The sequence below is a fragment of the Solanum pennellii genome, chromosome 8 (genome assembly GCF_001406875.1).
Source record: "Solanum pennellii chromosome 8, SPENNV200".
Classification (NCBI taxonomy): domain Eukaryota; kingdom Viridiplantae; phylum Streptophyta; class Magnoliopsida; order Solanales; family Solanaceae; genus Solanum; species Solanum pennellii.
The window spans coordinates 61304099-61331969 of NC_028644.1; the positions used below are offsets into that span (position 1 = coordinate 61304099).

General features: G+C 37.2%; 1 protein-coding gene across 2 annotated transcripts in view; it reads right to left on the bottom strand.

Moving 5' to 3' along the window:
- LOC107028374 (protein DDB_G0276689) overlaps positions 1 to 27871 on the bottom strand; it is a 64140-nt gene that overhangs the window by 15471 nt on the left and 20798 nt on the right. For both annotated transcript variants that reach the window (XM_015229410.2, XM_015229411.2), the window contains 18 exons: positions 27082 to 27205; positions 24862 to 24957; positions 24664 to 24735; positions 22610 to 22747; positions 15205 to 15358; positions 14531 to 14898; positions 13700 to 14163; positions 13251 to 13595; positions 7778 to 7996; positions 3492 to 3582; positions 3278 to 3355; positions 2843 to 3133; positions 2519 to 2716; positions 1964 to 2440; positions 1445 to 1606; positions 1034 to 1363; positions 870 to 952; positions 663 to 767 (listed from right to left, as the gene is read on the bottom strand). In XM_015229410.2, coding sequence (XP_015084896.1) covers positions 663 to 767; positions 870 to 952; positions 1034 to 1363; positions 1445 to 1606; positions 1964 to 2440; positions 2519 to 2716; positions 2843 to 3133; positions 3278 to 3355; positions 3492 to 3582; positions 7778 to 7996; positions 13251 to 13595; positions 13700 to 14163; positions 14531 to 14898; positions 15205 to 15358; positions 22610 to 22747; positions 24664 to 24735; positions 24862 to 24957; positions 27082 to 27205 — 3795 coding nt within the window. The remainder of the gene's footprint in view (positions 1 to 662; positions 768 to 869; positions 953 to 1033; positions 1364 to 1444; positions 1607 to 1963; positions 2441 to 2518; positions 2717 to 2842; positions 3134 to 3277; positions 3356 to 3491; positions 3583 to 7777; positions 7997 to 13250; positions 13596 to 13699; positions 14164 to 14530; positions 14899 to 15204; positions 15359 to 22609; positions 22748 to 24663; positions 24736 to 24861; positions 24958 to 27081; positions 27206 to 27871) is intronic.

Below are 27871 nucleotides of genomic sequence, written 5' to 3' on the forward strand. Positions count from 1 at the left end.
AGTTCTAACCCCCCCCCCCCCCCGCATGTGAAACCTGATTCAATGGCATATATGTGGACTGAAGTCTGAAGATTTCTTTCTTTATTTTTTTCGAGTGAGAAGACTACAGTGGCTCATAATGGGCTGAAATGTGTGACTAGAGCACAGAGAGTATGCTTGAAAATCCAGGGAATGAGCTTTGAGCAGAATGAAAGACCCGACAAACTCGGTGGTTCTAGAACAGATTTAATCGCTCGATGGGCTGAACTTAGAGAAAGGCACAAAGCAGCTCAACTGATTGTTTTGAGAGTGCAGCATAGAGGGAAAAGATTGTGAAATTGACCTACCATATTTAGAGATCAAATACAACGTGAAAGAATCAGAGACTCCAACCCCAAACTTTAATGCAATGTATGGAGTAGCTCAGTTCATTATAAAATACAAAATCCCTTTAGAAACCCTTGCAAAATAACTCTAGAATGCTATTTAACAGTGCCATCTTGTAAATATAGCAGTAGCCTCCTAACTGTTGCTGATTGGTTTAAAAAAAACCTAAGAAAAAGAAGAGATCTAACTGCATGCATATAGGAAAGATCAGAACCAGCATTTGCAGATATGATGTCTCATGTGTTCCTTGCACTAAATCATCAACATATACAGTACAAAACTTGTTATTATCTTACATGGACCGAACAGATGAAACATCCACTGGTGGACCTCCTTCAATGGTGCCAATAATCTCCATTATAACAGTTGCAGCATCACCCTTGTATAATTGAAGTGCTTGCCTAAACATTGTTAAAAGGTTAAAAAAGTACCAGATAAGAAATCAAAAGTAGGTTTTTATTGGAGGTTGACAAAGAATTGGAAATAATATTATTTTTACATACTTAAATTTAACACGAGCTTGTGTATAGCGCTCCATCCTAATCAGAGCATGCCCCCATGCATTCCACACAGGGAAAACATCAATCTGAGAGTAAGTTTGCCAATTAGAACTACTTTATGTTGCAAAGAGGACAATCATGCACATAGAACGTCTTTTTTATACTACCTTACACTTCTTGCAAGTGTAAACAGCCATGCTGTATTTCTCATCTAGAATTAATCTATTCCGAAGATGCTCAGATGACTCTTTATCAGCGATATCATCAAGTGAGGCAGCTACTCCGAAACCCAAAAGACTTTGCAGCAATTCAGCACGTACTAGCCACATCTCAGCTTGTCCCAGTACTTCAGACAGCTCATCTGTCGATTGACTACCCACACTAGAGCTGCCAGCATCAGAAGATGCATCATCTGCTTCCCGACTTCTTTCCAAATTACTAGACAAGTCAGTGCTTCCAGAAATCTTTCTAAGAAGGGATTTAGCAAAAAACAGGCCCTACAAGATCAAAGCTCAACATATTACTGCACAATTTCATCAGTAGTTTGATTTAGTCTACACTGAGAGCAAAGTAGATACCTGAACAAAAGTTTCTGTGGCATGATATGCTCGGCCAATAGTTTCCATAGTTGCATTCTCAGGTATCTTTTGGGAGCTTAATACACTTTTCATCTGGCCTATACACAAGTCCAAAGCACCTTTGGCAGATGCACTCTCATCCGAACACATTGAAAGCAGGGCCTGAATTCCAATGTATAAATAATTAAGAACATTAAAACAAAACGAAGCAGTTGAATCGGTGTGTTTAGAGTGCAGAACACAACTTAGAATAAACAGGAACAAGTTCAATTCAAGGAGTGAATTCTGCTTTCATGACATGGAAAATTAGTGCCACGTTTTCTAAAATAAAGAGGAGTGATGTCATAAAAGTATCCAAGTCCTGTATGTCAATCTATCCTCAATCCCAACTTCACATCATCCGTTATGGTCCAGCAAAAACATATTCATCTTCAGTTAACAAAGACAAACAAACCACCTCAAAGCTACCACCAGGTTTGGTCAAGCAAAAACATATTGATCAGAAAAAAAAAGGCATACCTTGAAAAGAGTTATATCCGGGGTACTTTCATACCGGTGAGAAGAACGGACAGCTTCATCCTTCTTTGGGTCACCTGTGAGCATCCACATCTCAGCAATTGCAACAGCAGGCAGCCGTTCTTGCCCATCTGCAGAAAATAATGTAACACGGTCTTCCTGAATGGAAGTAGTTGGCTCCCAAGCCACCCTCTCTGATTGCATTACTCCAGAGCTCTTTCTCTTCCTATCCTTGGCTGTACCTTTATCTCCAGATTGAACCCAAGAAAATGCTCTGCGGGCTTCTTTTTGAAAATTACTAAGGCTACTAGTGAATGATGACCTTGTGGGTGTTCCCAATTTTGTCTTCTGTCTTGCTTTTGGAGTTGAAATTGAAATCCTCGGGTCCCTGGAAGGAGAACTAATGCTGACAACAATAGCTTTAGCAGCATATCTCAGAATCATATTGTTGTCTCTCAAGGAGGGGAATTCCTTAAGTATCTGCAAGGAAAAAAACAAGACTAAATCAAAGAAAATGACAAGAAAATATTAACATTCTCAAAGCTTACAACTTATTACCAGAGAAGCAGATTGAAGTTGTTTTCTCATCAACAAAACCTCTAGAATTAAATGAGGGTGCTCATGTAGCGGAGAGCATTTTTGCTGCAACGGTAATGGCAAAGCAGCCAGAACACGTAATCCTAATGCCCAAGAGTTGAGCCTGGAAACTTCCAACTCTGATAAATTATTATCTCTTCTTTTGAGGAAAAAGTGAACCTTCAGAGAATTAAAAAAAAATACACTAAAGAAATTGGTAAATTGGAAGGAGAATTTTAAAATTCTGATAGCAATCAATTCCAGAGCAACTCGAATAAAGAATGTTTTAGGAAGAAATGTCATTACGAGAAGCTGCTTTGATCGAAGGTTGGGCAAAAGCTGCATTGCACTCATTGCAACAGGTAAAGCATCTGCAGTGTCACGTAAAGAAGAAAGAAAACGTGAAGCTTCTGCGGGGCCTCCACCATTTAAAGGATCTGCAGTGAGAAGCTTCACAAGTTGACGCCCCTGCAGCTCTCTGCGCAGTTCAATAGATAGCCCTTCACTTTCAGCAACTTTTAAAGCAGCAGAAACAGCTCCCTTCTCAGCTAATCTAAGGGCAAGACCTTCGGGATCTTCTTTACACTGAGACTCCACCTAAAATTCAAAGTCCCACATGAAATGCAAAGGTGGAATCAAACACTGGGAAATTAAAAAGGAGAGCTCTAGAAACACAAACGTGATTGTAATCTTAGAATTACCCTAAACCCAACCATAAAAAAGAAGGAAGGAGCTAATAACCTCTAACCAGCTGCGGAAGCGGTTATCTGCACTTAATATATGGCTGTACCTTAGGAGAGCTTGTCTCATCTGAACAACCTAGTTGTACCATCAATGCATTAAGAGAAAAGATATAAAGTTAGCATACCAAGTCCATTTATATAAAAAGCACACAAAAACCAATGCCTAGTAATAGCAATAATTGTGAGCTTAAAAAACCATGGAACTCACATACCTCATCTTTAATAGGATCATTTTCAAGCAAGTGGCAACTGCACATAGTGAGAACATCCAAAGCAGCATCTAGTTCCCATCTATGCAAATATCTGTAGACCCAAAAAGAAAGAGCTGAGCTTTCTAAATATCAAACTTCCAGAGCAACACCCAATCTGTGCAATAGTCTAAGTTGAAATAAATTAATTGATCAATGGAACAAAACAAAATGCAAAGCAGCAGAAACATCTGCTCTTGACATAGGTTATAAGGAGGTTGGCACTAAGGCCCCCTATTGATTTTTTAAATACTATTAGGTCTGAGAAGAACCCACACAAATACAAGGTGAATTTGATCTCCACCCTAGACACATAAAAACAATTGACTATGCTACAGTTATTTATCAAAGCAAGGGTATCTCACTTTAGAGAAGCAAAGGAAATAGAGAAATATTTGTTAAGTTGGACAACTTAGGGACTTGGAGAAAGAAGGTGGCTATGCTCTAGATTCCAGAGTAGGGTAACTTTCTGATAAGTTCTTGTAGTCCTTGATTTCAGTGTTGTTTTTCTATTTATTTCTTTTTTATGAGGGTGGTGTCGGGGTGAGTTGCACGCCGACCACCATTTCACCAGATATCAGCTATCTTCTACCAGCACAAACATTAGGTAACTATGGCCACCAAGGCTTAGACAAATGAGAAGAAGGTTTGCCTTTTTCAATACTGAGAAAGGTAACAATATTATAAATCTTAAGCACACAGGATGTGCTTGAAGCCATAATTACAAGTTGAAAACAAATAAAAGTATGTCCTTGTTCTTTTTTTCTTTCGTTCTTTCTGTTTTTTTGGAAACTGATAACTTAGTGTATATTGATAGAGACAAATCAATACATGGGCTGTACTGGAGCAACATTTACAAGAAAATCCCAATCATGTTACCCTATGCCTATAATGAGTCTAACACATCAATAATAGATACATGATCATTAGGCCAAATCTGAAAATTATACCAAATACACGGTATGAAAATACGATTTAACTTGATCTGTTCTATACTATTCTCTACATTCTCAAAACACCTAGCATTCCTCCTTTCCAAATTGCCCATCATACGCTGGCCAGCATGATTCTCCATGTTGAGAATATCTTTGACTAATAAAAGTTTGCTCTATAACAGTTTAAGTTTTTATATGAGATGGTCACACATTTAAATATGGTATCAGAGCAGGCAAAGGTCTTGGGATCGAATTTCAACATTTGAACGGTTTAAAATTTATTGCCCTTTTGGTTTGATAAATAATTTAGTTGCCCTTTTGTAAATTTTCGAAAAATTTTGTTGCCCTTTTGATTCCTTACTCGTGAATGTTCCATTCTCAATTTGAAGTCTGAAAATTCCTTCATCCTTGGCACATATCTCTGACAGCACCAATCTCTTCCTATTCACCTTCTCTCAATGTAGCAATTTGGTGCATACACCCCAGTAACGAGGCAAGAGAAACTTTGGAGTTGTGCTTCAAACTTGCAAGTTAGAGTATATGATCCAATCTCAAGTATTTGTCCCTTCCATGTACTGTTATCCCACATCATAAATATATCCCTTGTTGTTCTACTAGCCTCCAAGTACTCATACTTGATCCATCTAATACCTAAATTTGTTCAACTAACTTGGTCAAATCCTCCTCCAGCTTTGTTTCTTAGAAGCAATAAATGTCTGAATTCAAATCAAAAACCAAACTTTTAACAAGTCTCCTTTTATCTCTACAATTCAATTGCATCACGTTCCAAGAAATTAATTTGAATTGCATCAAGAATTGCAGTGGTTGTTTCTCCCCTTTGCCCTGTTCCCCCAACCTTTGAACTTAACATCAAAGGACACCAAACTTTTGAGTTCCTAGGCAACTTTGATTTTGGTCTTCCTGCATATTACATAAGTTTCCATTCTCTCTGTTACTATCCACCTGAAGCAGTAGTTTTAGAGCTTCCTCCTCGTGTCCCTGGAAGTCTGCCCCCCAAGCTTTTCCGTAATTTCACCTTGTTTTGTTGAACCCAGAGTGAAGTATCCTTCTCTTTTCCTTGTATGGTTAGCAGTGCTGAAGTGCAAAGAGGCTCGGTATCCTCCACCTCCCAGTTTTCTATCGGTTCTGCAAAATTTTGGACTACTATATTAGTATAGTCCCTACATTAGTCCTGTTAACCTCTCCCCATTGATTGTTGTGAGATTCCAATCCCTTTGTTAATTGTGAAGGGTACCAACCACTTTCTACTCTAGTCTCCATTACTTCATCTTATGTTCTGATTATCTGCATATCAACTGAAGAAATTAGTTGTTTCGTAGAAGTCCTCTTTTCTTGAGGAGATGGACCTTAATCTATTTAAATTATGTAAATGAAGTGGGTTCCTGGGTCCTTCCCGAAGGGTTTTTTTACCTGTTGAGCCCAAAGCGTATTGACCTTTGGCTCTTTTCTCATTAAAATCCACCACGTGTTGTGCACATAAGTTTGACTTTCCCGAGTTTTGTTTCTTCCTTCATCTCCAGCCATCCCCACAAACTTCTCCAATTTCCTAGAGAACTTTGTGCGAGCACAACTGTAAGACTCCACCACTTGATATTGGATTTGTTCTTCTGCCAGTACCACTGATGTTGTAAGACCTGGTCCGCCATGAATCTGTCAGAGAATTCAAACAGAAAGCTGCTATTATCCATCTCATAGATATGGACTGCACGGGTGCTTTTCCAAGAAGTTAAGGACTATCGCCTTGTCTCACTCGATGTGTGTCTCTCCCTTTTCTCATCTTCCAAGCCCCCTACCAGACATCTGTTTAGCAGCCCTGTCTCTTGGTCTCCAGATTTTACAGATAGTTCTATTACCCCCTTTATCCCTCCTAATTCTGCTTCTCCAATTTTCTTTGAGTGCCATTTATTGTCTCTAACTGCCTTTGCATAAGGGTAGTTGATGTCAGTTAACCTGGATGTGCCTGCCATGTCCTGTATCTTTGGGCATTCAGTGAACTCTTCAATTTTGCGAGCAATGTCACACCAACCAGCATTCAATGCTATCTCTGGATATTAATACTTATCTTCCCCCTTATTTAAGAAAACAATGCTCATGTCTCTTCCGTGTTCATTTCTCGTTCTGGTGCTGAAATGCTGCATCTCTTTCCGACATTTTCTATTTTCTGATCAAGTTTTTTTGATCTTTAGAGGCTTCCTACAAGTTGAAGCATATCCATTCCATAACCTTGATGCTCATCTCTTTCCTTCTCATCAGTCCGCGACTTCTCTTGACCCATTTGTACCAGCCTGTTGTGTTTGTTGTCATCTCTTGATGTCAAAAGAACCGAATTCAGCATTGATGTTGAAATTTGCTTTAAGTTACTGCAGTAACTTTTAGCAAAATAAGTTATTTAGTTTGAGACGAGTTTGAATTTTGAATTTTAGTTAGTTTGTTTATGTTGTTGAGATATTTTAGGTTGTTTAAAATTCAAATTATGCAGATAATGTATTTTATGTTGGCTATTTGAAGCCCTCAATTCTTAATATAATCATTGAAATCTATGGAAAGCTATTAAAGTCATTTCAATCTATTGAGAGATATTTCAATCAATTCTTTTTGCTGCCCCATATTTTTATAAGAACATCAACACTTGAAGTAAATTCCCCCCCCCCCTCTCCCCCAATGATCACTGTTGGAATGAAAGAATAAGAAAGAAAAGCTATCCTGAAATGAAACGACTCGGAGAGAGAAGAGAAGAAGGAAGGGTGAAATTGAAAGATTCCAGCAGGTTACTGCTGGAGAAGATTTTTTTCTCCCTCCTAAGAACTAGGAATGAGAAGTTTCTAGGGGATTGTGCCTGTGAGCATTCTACTCTTACCGAATATAAATAATTTCTTTTTTCTTCTTTGTTTTTTACTCGAACATTTCTTAGTAAAAACTCATTCCATCCAATATGCCAAGGAAGTTGCTCTTCATCCAGTATTCATGGAATAGAGCATGTCCTTTGTGTAAGAATATCCACCAAACTTTGTAGGTTGGAAGGTTGTAAGTTAGATATATAGAGTCAAAAGAGGGAATTAATTTTCCCTTTCCCCACTATACTCTCAATCTCTCATTTCTCACCTCTGCTTCGCCTCTATAACTTTCTTTGTTGGTACATTTCAAAGTTCAGCAAGTGATAGTGTGGTGTGTACCCAGGGGCAGCAGGTAGATTCGCAAGGAAGAGGAGGTGATGCATGTAACCACATCCAGATGACTCCCATTATACACATAATAAAAAACTCAACAGAGAAAAAGAGACACTTATGGACATACTTGAGCGCAAGTCTAGCTGCCAATTGTTTATCTTTCAAACGGAGACAGTACTGCCAACTGTGGCTCCAATTATTGTTGCCTGAATGACCTTGAGACTGTCCAGATATATTTTCTTCTCCACGTTCAATTAGCAACTGAAGCAACTGATCTGAGGCTCCATTTTGCAAGAAACGATCAGAAATTGCGAGAGCATCCATCATTTTTCCTTCATCAATCAACCTGTTGACATAAATAATGTGACAAAAGGTGAGCCTATGCTATTCCAAGTGACCACTGTTAAGAAGCATAAAAACTTGAACTAGATATTTTTTTCGACAACAAAGAGAACAGTAACCGTGAATTGCAACTGCAGTGTGAAAAAAAAGCCCTTAGAAAGGAATGTGAAACAAAAGACAGCAGAATATGATGAACCGATTTCTATACTTGATGTTGTTGGGAAGTAGTTGCTAGCTAGTTTCTTGAGTTGCTTGGAACTTGTGGCAGTTTCAAGTTCTCAGCATGTACAGTTTTCTTCAATGGGTAATTAAAAAATTTTGTTACCAAAACAAAACAAGATAATAAGAAACTTGCAAAAGAGATCAACTCAATTCAAAACAAAGAGGTTTTGAGAACCAGAACACCTTATACAGGATGCAGTTCCCAGATAGTATGCCTTCTTGTAGGTGAGCTAATGCAACAAAAATACAGTTTATAGGAAGACGAAAATACAGTTCCAATGAGCTAATTTCCTTTCAGACTTTCAAAAATACCCTTCCATACTTTTGAATCCTAAAAAACTGCCAACTCATTCACCAACTTCCCAGCATTCATACAAAATATACCAGCTCATAGTTTAAGATCACCGAGACGTAATACTCATTCATGGAATTTACATGGGAAGACCTCTTAAGCAACTTTAAAAGTTAGTATTTATTGATCTTCACATACACGGGAACTGTTTCATAATCAAACAACATGAGTGTTCGCATAGAATATGTGTATTACTTCACTGGGTTCTCTGTCTACTTGACCTACTTTCTTGTCTCAATTCCCTTTCTGTGGGAAAATAAACATGTTGGATGCCCAACTAATGAGTTTGATACTCTGGTAGTAGACAACATATTCGATCCACTAACAACCAAAACCCATTAGTTTCAGCATCTTGAGAAGAAAAAAGAATTTCCATTGTCATATATTTTACCCAAATCCATTTTACACAGAATACCTTCTTCCACTTTTCTCGCAATGGAGAGAAAAAATTCATGAATAGTTAGTGCTGTATCCATGATTTGCTTCCCCAAATTAATGCATATTAATTCCCAATTATTAATCTTATCACTTTCTTTTAGCTCAGTTAGCAGCACGTTTGTGAGGGTGGTCGTAATGAATTGTTTTGAATACAATGGTTGATGCCGAGCACTGTGAAGGAGGCACTGCACACATGGGCTTGTAAGAGAAGGAAGACAAGTTCAAGCACATAAGATATTTGCCTTTCTAACTATTATGTGAGTTATATAGAAAGAGAGAAATAGGAGAGTGTTCAAACATTGTTGGATGACTTAGCTACTCATCAATGTACAGGTTCCATACTTCTTGTACAGGGGATGACTCCCACAATTTTTATCAAGTAATAAGATTTCAATAACAATGGGCAAACACATACGTAAACTTGGAGCATACCAAGAGGTAGAAAACCTTAGAAAAAGATATAATTTTCTATGAATGACATCTAATCTCTATACTAATAGGAACCTCATGGGTCTACCAACAGGAAATAAAGATAAGAGATTTACACCAAGAAAAGGTCGTTTGGTTCAGCACTGAGATATCCCAAATTTATAATCTTGGATCAAGTAAAGGTATTCTCACTTATAAACATGGCCACGCTGGCCATACACATGGGGTATACCAAAAGGTAAAGATTCAACAAAATATGATTCTCTACAAACACCGCTCAATCATCTATACAAAAAGGAATGTTCTGTTTAACCAAAAGAAAATAAGGAGCAGAGACTAGTCCTCAACGGAGAGAATTTGGATTTTAATCCTTCAAAACCTCTCTTATTTCTTCTCTCTCCAAACTACCCACATTAACGCAGAAACCATGTTCCAAGCCCTTCGGCTTCTCCTCTTTCTACCTCTCTTCCAACTGAACATCAGATCTTCACAGTTCATGGTTGTTAGAACATGAATAGGTTTATACAATCCTATTAGAATTGGAATACGTTTATACAATCCTATTAGAATTGGAATACGTTTATACAATCCTATTTAGAATAGAAATATGAAATAGAAATAGACATAGGAATAGTAAATAGTATCCTATTTGGTAAATGATTGTATTCTAGTGTCTATAAATAGGGTCTCAATATAATAATGTAAATATAACAACAATTCAATAATATTTTTTTCTATAATTCTCACGTGGTATCAGAGCCTCTACAATCTTTGTAGGAAATCAAAAAGCTTCCGCTACCGGTGGGTGGCTATTACCCATATATGTTGCCCGTCTGGCCAATGATTATGTAAGCAAAAGTTGGCTCACCCTGTACCTTTCATGTGATTATTTTCTTATATCTAATTTGTTTAGCACTGTGCCATCATTCCGGTGACTACTTTCTTATATCTAATTTGTGTAGTGCCTTGTCATCTTTCTGGTGACTATTTTTTCATATTTAATTTGTGTAGCACTGTGTCATCCTTCCAGTGACTACTTGTTTTTTTTACATATCTGATTTGCGTAGCACCATGCATCTCTATGACTACTTTTCATATTTAGTTTGCGTAGTACCGTAAATTTTTCCGAACTACTTTCTCATGAGTTGCATAGCATCAGTTGACTTTTCGGTGACTCCTCAAATTTGATTTGCGTAGTTCCATTCGCCTGTCTAGTGACTCATCAAATCGTCAAATCTGATTTGTGTAAGGTTGTGCCATCATTCTGACCCTACCCATATAACTTCTCGTTTTTAGTAGGGTCGTACCATCATGCCGACCCTACCCATATTATTTCTCTTTTTCAATAGGGTCGTGTCGTCAATCCTCCGGCGTATAAGCATGTTTCAGCCAATTTTTCTGTGACTTTCTTGTTTAATATATATTAATGTAATGATTCCAACACGATCCATACACTTAATACTAGATTTTGAGCACTTTGTTGCTCAAGGGGAGTTTAGTAGTCTTGTATGTCGATTATGTAAGTCACTTCATGGTCTGAAATAGTCTTTGCAAGTTCGGTTTGGGAAGTTCAACTAGTAATTTTATCACTCCATATTTTGTCGACGTTATGCATCAAATAAAGTATTAAATAAGAAGATTAAGCACATTGAGATAGACTGACATTATGCGTCAAATCCAATATATAATGAGAAGACAAGCACATTGAGAGTGAATGTCAATTTTGTGAAGTCAACTGATCAACTTGCAGATATCTCACCAAGCCCCTCATCGGTCCTCGTATTAATTACATTTATAACAAGCTAGATTCATGAATTGTATGCACTATCTTAATGGGGAGTGTTACAACATGAATAGGTTTATACAATCCTATTAGAATAGCAATATGTTTATACAATCCAATTAGAATAGGAATAGGTTTATATAATCCTATTTAGAATAGAAATAGGAATATTAAATAGTATCCTACTTGGTAAAGGATTGTATTCTAGTGTCTATTAATAGGGTCTCAATATAATGACGTAGACACACCAACAATTCAACAATATACTTTTCCTATATTTCTCACAATGGTATTGCGCAAGGAGTGCGATACCACTTAAATCCCATCATAGTCTCATGGTAATCCTGCGATGTATAAAAACATGGTCCACGTCCTTGCCCTTGTCCTTGCACATGTTACACCAACTGACACACAACCTCTCGAAAATTTTCAACTGTCAAAATAACCCCTCTAGTTGCTAGCCACGTGAAAAAGCACATCTTCCTCAGCACACTTGGAACCACTATTGTATTACATGGGAAATCAATCTCCTCCACCAAAAGTTTCTCATAAAAAGACTTCACTAAGAACACTCCATTGTTTCCCCAAAGCCCCACCAGCAAACATCGGGGATTATCCACCGGACTAACTTACCTATGAAGTAAGCGCATCAATCTTTGAAACTCACTTATTTCAGAGATGTCACAATCTCCCGCCTAACCAAGTGAGACTTCTTTCCCTATCCGCGGAGTCACATGAGAAATTTTTGCCTTTCCAGCTTTCCAACCATAACTGTCTGAGCAAGAAACATGGACATGCAATAAGTAGGAATATTGTCTTCCCTCCTCCGGATAAATATCTATTCTGCTAGGATCCTCTTTAACCCTCTGAAGGACTGGATTTCAAACATTGAGATCCTTAATTGAAGATCCTAACGGTAATCCAAGGTAGGTAGTAGGGACAACCCCTACCTTGCAATGTTAGACTTGAGCGAGCGTGTCAATGTTATCTACTCCAATAGGTACGATCTCACATTTTTTAAGGTTAATTTTAAGGCCTGAGACCACCTAAACCAAGCTAAGACTTGTCACGGGTAATCCAACTAGATCCCCTCTGCATCACAAAAAAACAAGTATCATTTGCAAACAAAAGAAAGAAACTGAAACGGTACCAACTCATCAACCGCAGCCTCAAATCCCTTAATAATTCTGGTCATAATAGCTCCATCATCCTGCTCATAGCATCCATCACCAAGATGAAAAGCAGTGGTGATAACGGATTCCCTTGTCGCAACCCCTCGAGCTACCAAATAAGCTGCACGTATTTACATTCACCAAGACCGAGTATCTCACTGAAGAGATGCAAAAAATGACCCACTTCCTCCATCCCCTCCACCCCACCCCAAAACCCATCTGCAGCATACTGAAATCAAGGAACTTATTGTTTACGTGGTCGCAAGCCGAATCAAGATCTAACTTGCAGATTAGTGACTTGTTAAACACCTTTAAATCTTTAAACAAGTCCAACCCGCACTTTGTATTGTGACATTTCTCGCAATTAACCAAGAGAAATTTCCTCTCCCCGCTTGAAGTGAGCCGGAAAAAATCCCTCTGAAAATTTTCCCATTTTAATGAAATTATTTGTTTTATCCAATAAAGAAAAATAAAAAGCCTCCAGGAGGCTTATACCTGAATCTATTTTTTCCTCGACTAACAGAAGAGCATCTTTCTGCTCCTTAGCCCAGAAAATATTAGGAATTCATATTCTAATTTCCTATATCACTTTTTACAGTATCTGGTGCAAATGATCATTGTTTCTCAGACCTGCACCCAAACCCTATAGTTCAACCACTCTTATAGTGGCTCATTGGGGCTGAGACCAAAATTCAGCTGCACCAACAAGATAAGTATAATAACGTCTTCATGATTCTTGTCAAGTGCAAGCAATATCACAAGAGAAACAGGTTAGATCAGTGAAAATATTGTGGCTGACACAAGCAAGACCAACTTTATGTGAATAGAAATGGTCAAAACTCAAAGAAAGGAGATGGCGTACCGTTCCACAGCTTTCTCATATGGGCCTTCATTCTCACAATCAAAAGAAAGAAAAACTATTGTACGATCAGAATTTTCGGATTTTAAGGAATCATGCCTAAGATCAGAAGATCCTCTCGTTTCATTCTTAATCTCCTGGGGATTCGTTGATATATTACTGCTACCAGCAAGTTCATCAACTTCAGATTCAGCATCACTGTCATGATCACGAAATCGCTTCATAGCAGTTTTACATTCAGGTACATCATCTTTACCATCATTCCTCGTGTGATCAGCCATTATCGCAAATTCTGAGATTCGATGAAGATTGGTCTGCATCTGTATCCAGCGATTCAAGGTAGGGAACCTGCTCAGAAAAATCATGAAAAGAACCGGACACAAAAAATAAGAGAACCACATGTATCACATATATAGGTGAACAATTACAAACTCCATTTAGTGTGAACTAACCTCTCAGATTGGTCAAGAGCAAACTCAAAGAATAACCTATCAGCATCAGGAGTTTGTAGAAAGCAACTTTTCAGAGATCTAGATACAGTAGTCTCCCTGCCACGATAAAGTATAGAACTTCCAAAGACGCATGCTAATACAGCTCTAACTGGGGATAACTTGATAAGATGTTTCACTATATCCAGTTGGAGAGGATAGAGAGGTAATTCAGCATCCCCAGCGGAAGGAGTGAAAGACCCAGGCTTGGCCTCTCTACATGAAGGGGATATTACTCTATTTTCAGAGTAGATCTCTGTGTATGTAGGAATTACCGGCATGCAAGCCCAACCATGACCATATCTTGGAGGATAAACTGGAGGAACACAAGCAGAAACCACTTCATGGACAAAATCAGCATTCATAATCTCTGCTGCCTTTTCAGCTGCATCAGTACTTCCTTGCTCAAACACTAGACGAGTTAAAAGCTGCAAGCAAAGTGATGAACTCAAAATTGAGCAAGTTTAGACCAAATAAAAATAAGAACAACTTCACCTTTTTCCAAACATTTTGGGAGAGTCAGAAAGTTCAGATGAAATATTTAAAAGCAAGCATGTTGTTTCCTTTGTTTTCAACTTTGTCCCCTCTCTCTATTTCTATCTTTATTGCAAGGGGAGGGGTCTTGCTAAGTTAAATGCCACAAACATTACCTCTAAAGCATGTGAAAACCTAACAAAATTCAAAGCCAAGGTTTTTATAACAAAACTTGTTCCTTATTAGACTTCAAGTACATTTCGCCAGTTCGCATAGTACCACCCTGCAAAATAGTAAGAAAATTCGCAAAAGAGAGCTTACGTCTTTAGGCCATTCATACACAAGTGAGAAGTAGTTAAAGTCATGAGTGGTATCAGCCCCATCAACAATGTCACCAATAGCAGCAAGGTAGAGGACAAATTGAGAGAGAAACGTGGCCATTCTGGAGCTGAATGGCCCAAATAATCTTTTTCCAGTTTCCTTGACATCATAGCTACCAGAAGGTACATTATTGTCACCAGTTGCTGAAGTTGTCAGCGGCTGCTTGAAGGTTTTCAACCCAAGCCCAAGAACCCCCTTTTTGCTGTACAGTAACAATCCTTTTCTGTCAGATCGTGAGCCCTCCTCCTTAACCTGTTCCATCTCTGTTTCTTCATCAGCTAAAGCTCTTGCCACATTGTGGAGCTTACCTAAAATTTTCCAGAGCACCAAAATTTCATACGTTTGACTTGAGTGAAAATATACACACACACAGAAATCCACAAGAATCTAGCTAAACATTCAAGAATAAGGTATACATATAGTTAAGTCAAACATATAAAAGATAAAGAGGGAGAGGGAGAGACTGACACAGAAAGGCACATTGAAGAGATGAAGAAAATGAAGGGAGAGAAACACTAAGATAGCATCACCATTTATTTTAATTCCCCAACCTGCAAAACTTTAAACTACAAACAATAGATGTAAAAAGAGAGGATCAAGAAGCAAAAACAAACCGCTTAGAAACTGTCTCTTCCCCATATGAGCATCTTCAATCATTTGATGCAGCATAGCTAGTGCACGCTCCTTATGTCCTTGGCGCTGAAGATCCTTTGAGGATAAAAGGATCATTTCTCCAGTTAAAATGTCTTGAAGAGCTGAAGGCTTATCCTGAAATTGTTGACAGTTGTTCCATTAATCAACTTGGTAATCTACATACCAATAAAAAGGTGGGAATAGAAAAGGTGACAAAGAAACATCTAGTGACAAGTATTTATATTTATCTATTTTCTCCTTTCTTTGCAATATCTTCTTCAATTCTACTTTTAAAAAACCCAAAAAGGACAAAATAAACCAGTTACCTGTTCTACTAATGTAACGACTTGTCCCATCATTACAGGTGAATAAATTCCTAGATCTTAGCGAATGTATTATGGCCCTAGGGAAGGGTTTGAATTCATCCAAAAATGAGAAGAATATAAGTTTATGAGGATTATATAGTGTAACCCCTTGGTCTATTCTTGAGAATGGTTATTCCTGATTTATTTACCATATTTCACAAGCATAACCATGAAATTTGTAGTACTAGGTATATCATTAGTGGGAAAGCCCTGGAATAGGTGGAAAAATCACGAGGTTGTCCTAGGGTTTGAGATTTGGAAATCCGAAAATATTTAGGTCATTTGTGATTGATTTTCTATTATACGATTATTCGGTAATTTATCAGCGCTTCACGCGGGCATAAGAAATCTTTCTAATCTTTTGAATAACTTTACCAATAATCGACTCTTATAAGGAAAAAAGAATTAATTTTTGTAGGTTTTTAAAACATTTCTAGAGAAATTAAATGATTTGACATTATCACATATCTTAAAAATTGTAAATACATAATTGATGATTAAAAATATCTTGATATCTAATTATTTTAACATTTTACATAATTTATCATATTATATGTTTGATGATATATTGTCTTGTTAAAATTGAGTCATGTTTTTATGTAGCGATTAAACATCACTTTTTCTTTTTTTTATACGTGAAAAATATAGAATCTAATAATTTTATGGTTATCATTATTCCTTGTGTAAAAAAATTTATGTGAAAGTTCTTTATAATCAATATTTGTTATAAATAAGATAAGACCGTTAAAAAATGTACACCGCAACAACATAAATAATATTTTTTTCAGAGACAATCTACTTGTTTGAGGTCAAATGTTCACCACTTTTTGTCATTATTACTTTGTTATTCTGACAAAAATTTATAGATAGAGAAAAATACATTTGGAACAACAGCAAAATAATATTGTTGACCCTTATAGAAATTCATTCTTCATTAAACTGCAGAAGGCCCTTCCGGATGCTTCGTCAAATCAATTTTACGACTTTTTCAGGAATATTTATGTATGATTGTTGCATTATAAAAGTACACATAGATTAAAATGTTGGATTCTAAACTCATTTTAAAGAAACATTCTCCAACATTAAAAAATTTAGAATAAGTCTAACCTAGATAATTCAAACGCTCACCAATAACTTGGGACATGAATGACAATAAATGTATGTTAATAGACATAACTGTTGTAGCTTAAGATATTACTTTATTTAGAGTAGGTTTTGTTTCATATTCTTCAAATCTTAATCCAAAAAGAATGTTTATTTGGTCAACACCAAGTTGGTTTTTTGGGTCATGTGTTTTTCTGAAGATGGAGTAGCCGTGGATTCTAAAAAGATATCCATGGAGCTGGAATGGCCCTTTCCAAGGAATGTCAAGAAACTTTGCGATTTCTTAGGTATAGGTGTTTTGCTAAGAACTATGGGATCATTGCTCGTCCTTTAACCGAATTGACCGACAAAGATGCTTTTACCTGGCATGCAAAAGCGTAGCAGTTGAAAATCTTAAGAGGATCTTGACATCAATACCAGTACTTCGTCTTCCAGATTTCACTCAACAGTTCTACAGTTGAGTGTGATGCTCCATCTGATGGAGTTGGGGCTATTTTACTGCAACAATGTCATCCAGTAGCCTATTTCAGTAAAGGGTTTTCCTTTTCTAGTCGCATTAAATCTACTTATGATCGTGATTGTTGGCTTTGGTCCTTGAATTGCAAAAATGGAAGCATTATCTTTTGGGTCGGCATTTCATTGTCACTACTGACCATTGTAGCCTAAAGTATCTCTTTCATCAACGGGTGACTACTGTTGAACAACAACGCTTGTTATTTAAATAATTGCCTTTTGATTTCACTATTGTGTATAAGTCAGGAAGTGAAAACAAAGGAGTCGATGCCTTATCTCATCGCCCTCAACAAGCTGACTTTTTTTCTTTGGTGATGCCTATTCCATTAGATCTCAGTGATTAGAAGCAAATGAAGTTGATCTATACAGTTTTATCAAAAGCGAAAAGCACAAAAAAGCTCTAAGGTCCATGGGTGCTTTAAGCGCAAAGCGCAAATAAAGTGTGGGCTTTAATGAAAAAAGGCGCAAAGGTAGAAAAGATTACAAATATATATGTTTAGTCCAAGACTAATACTTATAAACATGAATGACAAATATATGACCAAAGAAATTGAAAAAACTTATGGTTAAGTGAAATATCAATTATTTTGTTTCACTTCTTCATAAAAGGCTCATTGGCAAGGAAAAGCTTGTTATAGAACCTTTATGGAGACACTGAAGTGCACATAAAGCGAGGCGAAGTGCTCAACACAGTTAAGCCTCGCTTCAGGGCTTAAGCGTGCCTTTGATAACACTGGATCCGTATACTAAGTAGATTCGAGATCAACTTTCTTCTGATCCGTCGATTCATCCTGGTTTCTCGTTGTCTACTAACCATTCTTACTACGAATCTCGGTTGGTTATTCCTGATTATCCTGAACTCAAAGCCAAGATTTTAGCTGAGTCACATGATTCTCGATTCTCCAACAGGAGGGCACGAAGGTTACTTGAAAACTCTCAAAAGGGTAACTGCAAAAAAAAAAATTTGGCCTTGTTTGAAGCATGATGTTAAGTTGTTTGTCCAGAATTGTTTCATATGCCACCAACATAAATATAAAACATTAGCTCCAACTGGTTTATTACAACCTTTGTCGGTTTCTAACAAAGTTTGGGAGGATATCTCCCTTGATTTAATTGTTGGGCTTCCTCCTTATAATGGCTTGATACTATTCTTGTAGTGGTTGACAGGTTTAGCAAATAGTCATTTTCTTGCTTTATCTCATCCCTTTAACACAGTGACTGGGGTTTTCTATAAGGAAATTGTAGGTTGCATGGTTTACCTTGCTTCATTCTTTCACATCGTGATGTTGTCTTCACAAGTACTGTTTGATGAACTTTTTCGCCTTAGTTGCGCTCATCCGTATCGGTACTTCCTATCATCCCCAATCTGACTGTCAACCAGAGGTGGTCAATCGATGCCTTGAAACTTACTTCCGTTATTTTGTTCACGACAAGCCCAAATCATGGCTTCAATATCTATCTTGGGCTGAATATTCTTTCATCAGTGGATACCATTCTTCAGCCAACATGACTCATTTCCATATTGTGTATGAAAGAGAACCACCACTTTTGCATCCCTTTGTTAAAATGTTAGAAGCACTACGTTCCAACCTCATGAAGTCTCTATCCAGAGTGAAGTCTCAAGCTGATTTCAAGCGGCGTGACTTCTCTTTTAATGTGGGTGATGTTGTTTTCCTTCGTTTGCGGCCTTATCGGTAAAAGAGTTTAACCAAAGGTCTTAATAAGAAGCTTTCACCTCGATATTTTGGACCATACAAAATTGTTCGTCGAGTTGGTCCTGTTTCTTATGAATTGGAGCTTCCTGAAACATACCAGGTCCATCCTGTTTTACATCTCTCGCTGCTTCGTCCATTTCGTGGTTGTTCTCGTGGTTGTTCTGATATTGCTTCCCCTCCACCCTTACCACTATCAGGTGAATTAGAATTGATGGTGGAACCTGAAAAAGTTTTATCGCATCGTTGGGTGAAAGATTCAGGAGTGCCAACTCCAGAATATGACTTGCTTGATGTTCAATTTCCTTTGTTTTGCATTGAGGTCAAGGCATCTTTTCGGGGGGTGCACTGGTACCAACCAACCTCTCAAGACGTACTTTAGAAGAAAAAATCGACAAAAGAATAAAGAGTTGAATTCTGGACAAACAACTGCTACAACAATTGTCTAGCAACCGTTCCCTTGATTTGTGCAGTTATTATTATTCCTAGTTTGTAGTTTATAGTGTCGGTCTAAGCCTTTTATGTTCTCTATATATATGTAATTAGGGTTAGTATGGATTTGTGCAGTTATTATTATTCCGTATGGAGTCTTGTCCTCTCCATACGGAAAAATTTTATTGGTTTAATTGTGTTTAAAATACTTGCACAAACTGCCAGTAAAGCTACTTGTTTTGTTCTATTTCATCAGTTCCGTACTTCTGCTTACTATCACATTACAGTGTAGGTAGATGTCTAACTGTCTCAGGATCCTTTCAACATAAAGGACATATGTTGCACAGTGGAATTCCTTACTTTGTCATATTGTCGGGAGTCAAAACAGCCTCTTTAACAAAAAGTCAAGTGGAACATGCCACTTTGTGTGGCACTTTGGCTTTCCTTATGTGCTCTCAAGCCCACTTAATTATTTGAGCTCTAGTTTGGTTTCTTAGCGTGTATCCCTCTTTCACCTTATATATTCCCTTGCTATGCCCATTCCACCAGAAGCAATCTTCTCCTCTCTGTAGTCCTTGAAAGTTCTCCAACAACTTGTACAAGTCTGTCCCCAATCATTTAAATGTTTTCTGAAGACCAAATACAAGCCTTGTTATGTCCACATTTCAGCAATTGTAGAAGAAAAATGTCAGGAAATAAGCATTGTAAACTATCAGGACCCATCCATTTGTCTAAAAAAAAAGAGTCTTGTTGCCATTGTGAACCTTGATAGTAGATTGACTTTTAAGGAATGGCCAGAAGAGCTGACGAATCTCCAAAGACTAACACCATGTCCATAAGGGGTAGTGACTTCCTTAGTAGCCCAATTTTCCAGCTCCCCATATTTGTTGACATTACACCACAAAGCTTGAGCCTTCTGTGGGTAGATCCATAGCTTTGCTCTGGCACTTAAGGTTCTTGATGCCAAATCCACCTTGCCTTTTGCTTCTGTTAATATTCTTCCATTTGACCAGCTGGTAGCCTTTCTTCTCCTTGTTGCCTTGCCACAGAAAATGTCCCCTGATTTTATCCAACCTTTGAACCACTGACTGAGGTATATGAAGTAGGAACAACATGTGAGTTGGTAGAGGATCTTGGGCAGAGTTTATCAAAGTTAGTCTATCTCCCAGTGAGAATATTGTGATCTCCATCTAGACAATTCTCCAAAACTGGGTTCCAGATATCTATGGATCATGACTTTGCTCCAAGATATATAGATGGCAATGTGCCCACCACTTCTCCCAGAATCTGTGATAGGTGCTCCATATTGGAGACCAACTTAATTGGAAAAAGGTAACTCTTGTACCAGTTTATATGTAGACCAGAAATGGCTTCAAAATAAACCAATATCAACCTCAGTATTGACAAGTTTCATCAGCATATCGAAGATGGGTGATCTCTAAACTGCTCCAACTGTCTTTGGAAACTTCAAATTCCTGCATCCATCTTCCCATCTAGCGATATTTAACATATTTTGTCCATTGCTATGATCCCCCTGTCTAATCCCTCTGTGTACACTGAAGGTAATTCAGTGAGATAACGAGGAAAGTCAAATCTTCCACAATCAAAGGAGAGACAGCATAATCTGGGAGGATTTATGTCAGTCTAAAAAAGAATGGCCACAACTGTATGACCACGAGCTAATGGCTAATGCAACTCAGGCACACCACCAAATGTTTTGTTTTTAGAATGAAAAAGGAAAATCTTTTGGTGGTGCAAGTGGCATTAGCTGACCAGTAAAAGTTAATTTTCCAAGTAATATCTCTCTTTCACATGTACATTGTATAGATAAAATGCCAGTCTTGAAAATAACAGGTTGATGATAGATTAGCAGACCTAAGTATTGATGAGAGGGTCACATTGTCTCTTGTTTCTCTCAGGTTTTTTCTATTTCAAGATTGCCTCACTTATTTAGCAATGCCTCCTGGAGACAGTCCTAGATCTATTGCTTTTGGGTTTCTGTCCATTCTCAACTGCTTGTAAGCCTCATCTCCAGTCTCTAATATGAAATAATGGAAGTTTCATCCACCAAATCATTATGTTATATCCGATAAGAATTCTGAAATAATACCAAAGTAATACCACTGAATATTTCTTTATCATTTGCGAGAGCTGTTTTAGCATCGTATGGATAAATTCTCAACTATGAATGTGAATCCATCTAAGCAAACAAGGCGGTTATTTTTGAAACGCCTGCTAGCAATTCTCATTCACTAATCTTAACATCGGGCTACAGCCTTCTAACCTATATATCTTACTAGCATGTTGCTAAGATAGTGGCTTTCCTGTAATTTTTATTTTTTTATGACCTTGGTGTCCGGGCCAGCTTTCGCGCACCTCGACTAATTCCATTGGACACCTGCCACCTCCCACCATCAACAGGTACCAAGAGTTGTCACTCTGTCCACCAAGGCCAGGACAAATGGGAAGAATCACCTAGTGTTTTTTTGTCTCCACTAAGTTTTGAAGTTGAGACCTCAGGGTTCTCAACCACTTTCTGTAATTCTTTGTTCAGGAATTTCAAGAAGCTTTGATAAGAATTGGACTGAGAGTTGGAAGTATTTATGATTTTTGATCTTTTGCCTTTCCTACTCTACATTACAAGACAGCTCTCCAACTTCTTCTATCAAATTTCCGGCATCGTTTATTTATTTATTTATTTTTATAAGAAACAAATGCCAAGTTTCTTGCTTTATCTAAACAAGACTCTGTTTTTGGTGGTCAAAACCCAAGCAGGAAGGATTATCCAGGGAAAATTGAAGGTGCATATCAAATATAACTTTCTCAAACATTAATATTTCCTTGTTATTTATACGCCAAAAAGAAAAGGAAAGAGAGGCAAGAAAAAGAGATACACTTACTTCTAACATCCAACAGCAACAAGTAACAACTACTGTTAATTTGCAGTACTTGAATCTTGTAGCCAAAGCATTTTTTCTATCAACTAGAGAATTTATTCGCACAGAATTATGGTATGGGATCATAGAGACAAACATGTAATAAGATCTATAGAGAAGTAAGATATCAAGTAGAAAAATACTAAGCGCTACTACGTACTTTAATGTGCTGAGAAAATACATGACTGAAAATAAGGGGGAAATGGCATTTAACCGAAGGAAACTTAGTCATATAGCACAAACCATACTTGAACCAAGATTATAATAAACAGTACAAGTAAATCGAGAAATTCAGAGCTCATCACATAATGCAACTCCACTCACCTGCTCCAGTTGTTCCTGTAGACGCTTAAGGACGCGCTTGATTACAGATATAACTGCTACTTCATGAATCTGATCCCAGTAGGTTGACCCAATTTTAGGGGAATTACCAGGGTAGATCTCTGACAACATAATTTCTGCCTGCATGCACCCAAGTTGAATTGTAACCATAACAGGATAAGCTCTTAATTTCAACTAGAAACAGGAATTTGGAGAACATGGGAATATAAATGTTTATTCATTTCAACAGAGGTAGATATCAAAGACAAGCTGGAGATTGAGTCGACATCCAGGTCTCCGTTTATCTGAGCTTGGAGACCATTTGGAACGGCAAAGCACCTGAAAAGGTCAAATATTTTGTTCGTATTGTGGCAATGCATCATCCTTGATAACTTATGAGGGAGAGAGCACCCATTTTCGTAATAGATGCTTTTTTGTGTGGAAGAAGCAGAAGACATCAACCAAAGATCCATTGCAAAATCTCTAGTTAACAGTGGAATTTGGTATTCAACATTTTGGGTGTTGATTGGTGTATAACGAGATCTTTTTCGGAGTTTTTGCTTGCATGGCAAAGAAATGGAATTACTGAACCACTCCTTCCCATCTGGTACAACATTCCTGCAGCCATATGTCGGCTATATGGAAGAATGGAACACTATAATTTTTGAAGACAAGAATGATATTGTACTTCAACTCAATAAAACTCGACTTTCTGATTTGAGTACATTCCATGTAATGCCACACATCAATAAAATTTACCTTACTAAAAAGGGTCGCCTAACTAAGATCTAATATTTCTAGTCCAACAACATACCCAGTGTAATCCCATTAAGTGAGGCCTGGGGAGGGTAGGTTGTACGCAGAACCCTTAAACCTACCTTGGATAGAGAGGTTATATCTGCTAGACCCTCGATTCAATAATAAAGTGATTAGAGGAGAAAAATAACAAAGACCTATAACAAAATAAGATTAAAAACTAAGCACAGAGTTGCATTTGAATATATGAGAATAAATAAGAGAAAATAGTCAAATGACCCCACAACCTATTACTGTATTCTCAACTACATAGTGATACTTCATGGGGTCCTATTAGGCTATCACCCCCAATCCCCCAATACCATTTTAAAGTTAAATTAATTTTGTGCTAAAACATCATAACCAATCATTTGTCCTGTGGTGAAACACATGCGCTTGACACGAATATTTCACCATTTACTCGCTTTTTAAAAAAGTTTATCTCCAACAAATAATTTCATTACTGCCAAAAAGTTGCGGCTAGAACTACAACCGCCAAGATGAACACCCATCGCTAACCTGGCTCCATCATTGAACCATGGCTTTGATACCATGTGAGAAATATAGGAAAAGAATATTATTAAATTGTTGTTGTCTACATTATTACGAGAGACCCTATTTATAGACACTACAATAGACACCTTTTCCAACTAGGAAACTGCAATACAATCATCTTCTAAGTAGGACACTATATATTATTCCTATTACTATTACTATTACTATTACTATTTCTATTATAAGTAGGATTTTATATACCTATTACTATTCTAACAAAAGGAATAAGAGATGTTATGAAGGGAAAGGTTAGTAGCTCACAGATGATCAAGATGAGATGTCTTAGTCTTTTGTATGTTTGGTGTAAGCAAGATTTAGTGGGGGAAGTAGACAGCTTCGTGGAGTTTATAGGCCAATTGTAAATTTTTGAAAGTTTGTTTTGGATTTTGAGAATGATGGCACCCCTGGGGGTTTGTAAATCCCTCCTCATCAGTTTCTTGATGAGTCGTTTGTGTGAATACAAAGTTACCTATTTCAAAAAATAAAAAGATAAAGGATGACCAGACAACATGAGTCATTGGTGAATCGGGTTATGTCCACTTGGAAAGATAAACTTTATAATCATCATGGATTAGCAAGGAGGTCAACCCCAACCAAGAAATAAGAAACAGCAAAGACATAGAAATGATGACCGAACTAGAATAGAAGCAATCGTAGAACTGAAATGAACTGTACTATGCAATACTAAGCACAGTTGTGGTACATACCTGACTTAAAAGCTTACAGGATATGCTTGAAGATTTCGCAGAAGTTGCAGCTATATCAATGCACAGGAGAATCTTAAAAGAAAAGGCAAACATATCAGCGTACAACTTCATCCATGAAAAACGAATAGGCATGTTTTACATGCATAAAAACATGAAAATAGGGGGAAAGAGACCGAGAAGAGGGACAGGATGTCTTACAGCTGGTAGAGGACCTAGCTGAGCACGTAAAGAAGAGAAATCCAATTCTTGGACTGGAGAAGTTCCATCAGCAGCACGGAAAACAGCATCTTCAACCTTTAAAAAAATGACAAATATAATTTTAAAATGTCTACAAGTTGAAAGTTGTCTCAGTTACGCATAAAATAAATCCACTTAGTTGACAACCATCCTTATTCCACAAACACACAAACACCATGAGAAAATTAAATAGGATTATCTGGGTGGAGGTTGTATCAAAACAAATATTTCCGCAATTGAAGAACAGAAATCATAGAAAGAATTCTATACGGAACACACAGTAACGTAAAAAAAATATTCCAGGACCTTAAGATTCTAAAAGAAAGATAAAATAAGTACTCTTGATATTGTAAAGAATCCTTGTTGAATTGATATTTATCCATATTGGAACCATATGAAGCACTAGTCATGATAAATAAAAAAGTTTTTTCTATACCAACTTAAATTTTTAGATGTCATGATCACACAACTCAACTTTGGTATCCGGGCAAAGCAAAAGTCGTGAGTTCGAGTCTCACTGCTACCCAATGTATAAAAGAATTTCCACATGCATGGACCATTAAATAAAAATAGGTCGCAGGTGAGGCGGCATGTTGAAGACATAGTTAAATAAACAAAATTGTGCACTCTCTAACAAAAAATAAATAAGATGACTACACATTTCAACACCCATCACCCATTATCCAAGTTGAAAAGCATAGTCAATCCTTTTAACTCTGAACTTCAGCATCTTATAAGATGCCCACCACATGAAGAGCATATCATATCAAGAATCTTAAGCTCACAGAACTGATAAGTCCCTGTTCGTTATTTTTTTAAGCAAAAGAAGACTGGTGGTAAATAATTCATGCAGATTATTTAAATTGAGTGAGAGCATCACTTCCTGGATTCACATCAGATCCGGCACGGAAAAACTGTTAAAAAAATAAAGAAATGTCAGATCCATGGAATCCAACATGGGAAACTTATAATACATGTAACCTGTTGTTGGTCACAAAAGAATATGTAGTCTTGAAACAACTGAACCGAAACTAGCATAGATCAATTCTCTTCAGCATTTGTCAGTAAAATACCTGACGTCTTGAAAGAAATGGGCCCTAAAGGAGCGGAGCAGATATTGAGCATTCATATAGCCGACCAACTAGTTTAGAATTGAAGCGATTTTTTTGTGGTTGTAATGGCTGTCAACTAATAATGATGATGACAGTGATAATATAATTGAACTCTGTAATCACCTCATTTAACAGTTAAAGCCATTAGAGAGGGTACACTTCCATTAAACTACATTTCCAATGCCTCCTCACATGCCGGCCTAATTCTTTTCATAGGCCAAGTACATAGCAGTTATCTCTTGTGAAAGGTGGCAGCGATAATAAACTACATTGTGATTAGCTCATCTAAAAGATTAAGTTATTAGGGAACTCATACATGCTCAAAAAATTTATAAAACATAAGTATTCTTCTAATCTTAATAAATTTATTCTCTCTTCAAAGGCTCGTATTTCTCTCTGTATGTAATACACTAGGTGGGCACTATCTTTGAGGCATATTCCAAAGAAAAAAAGACACCGGAGCCCCCTTAAACCTACGCAATCGAAAACTTTTAATTTTTGGTGCAAAGGAAAACAGCTTAAAGAAAGCACAATATTGCAAGAATCAAATTCTGAATGGGTCCTTTTACTGTAAACTGCTATAACATTGTTGGAGAATAACCTGCTTGACAGATACGGAGACCTTCGGATCTCATAATCACAAATTGGTCAGTTTAGCATAAGTTTTAGTAAGGTGGTCTTAAAAGGAAGCCAGCATCAACTTGCTTAAAAAAAAATTATAACCCTTGTCCCTTGTGTCCGAGTCAACTTACGTGCACTTCGACTAATTCAACGAGATACCTACTATCTCTCACCAGCACTGACAGATACTGGGATAACTCTATTGGACAAGGCTTGGACAGATTGGAAGAGTCACCAACTATTTATTCCTCGGACAGGAATAATTCAACATGAGACCTCATTATTCTCAACTCACTTCATTGATGACTATGCCAACACCCTTGGGTGTTCAACTTGCTTAATTAACACAAACATTTTGGAGATACATTAGAAAATATTTGTAAAAGACATAAAAGTTCTGCACAGAATATCAATTTACAGACACACAATCAGCAGATAAGGAACATACAGATGCTCTTCCAAAGGCGCTATCTACCCATTCAGCTAGCTCTAGTGTAGCTTTGTCTTCTGGAGGCAAAGAGAAACGGTTGACAGCCTCTTCTCCAATATCATACTTTGCCTTTTGCATACAGCTGCATTAACGCAATACAAAAGATGTTGCTTGAATTAAAAATTGGCTGAATATCTATGGTAGTAAGAGTGCAGATTAATGGGTAGTTTGATAACCTAATGTAACACTTAAAACATATAGTTTTGATTTACACATACTACCGGAATGCAATGGAATCAAAGTTGTGATGCATCAGATATCTACCATGTAACTCTTTCCTCAGGGGCAGAACTGAAGTTCTACTCACAAGATTGGCAGAAACCAATAGCTTTGATCCAGACCCCGAAATTTCTTATGAACCACTACATATGCATAACCCCGTAGACCGTCTTAAGTAAAATCAATATCTATAAACTCAAAATCCTAAGTCCACTTCTGTCTTTCCTAGGACTGCTAAATGCTATAATGAATTTTAGGATGAAAACTATTCTACCTGAATTTGGAATACCCACTTAACTTGGGTTCTAAATGTAATGATAATAGCAAATGACATGTAAAAGAATCTAAATATCTAATTCAAAACATTAAATAAGGTTTCGTTCTATAACACTAACCTCCCTTGGGGTTTATAATATTACGCTTGATTCCCTTATTTTGATATCTATATCATAATCTGACTAATTTGTCATATCCTTTTGTTAATTTTGTAGACATTCTTTTTAAAGAATTCCATTAGTAAAAGCACAAT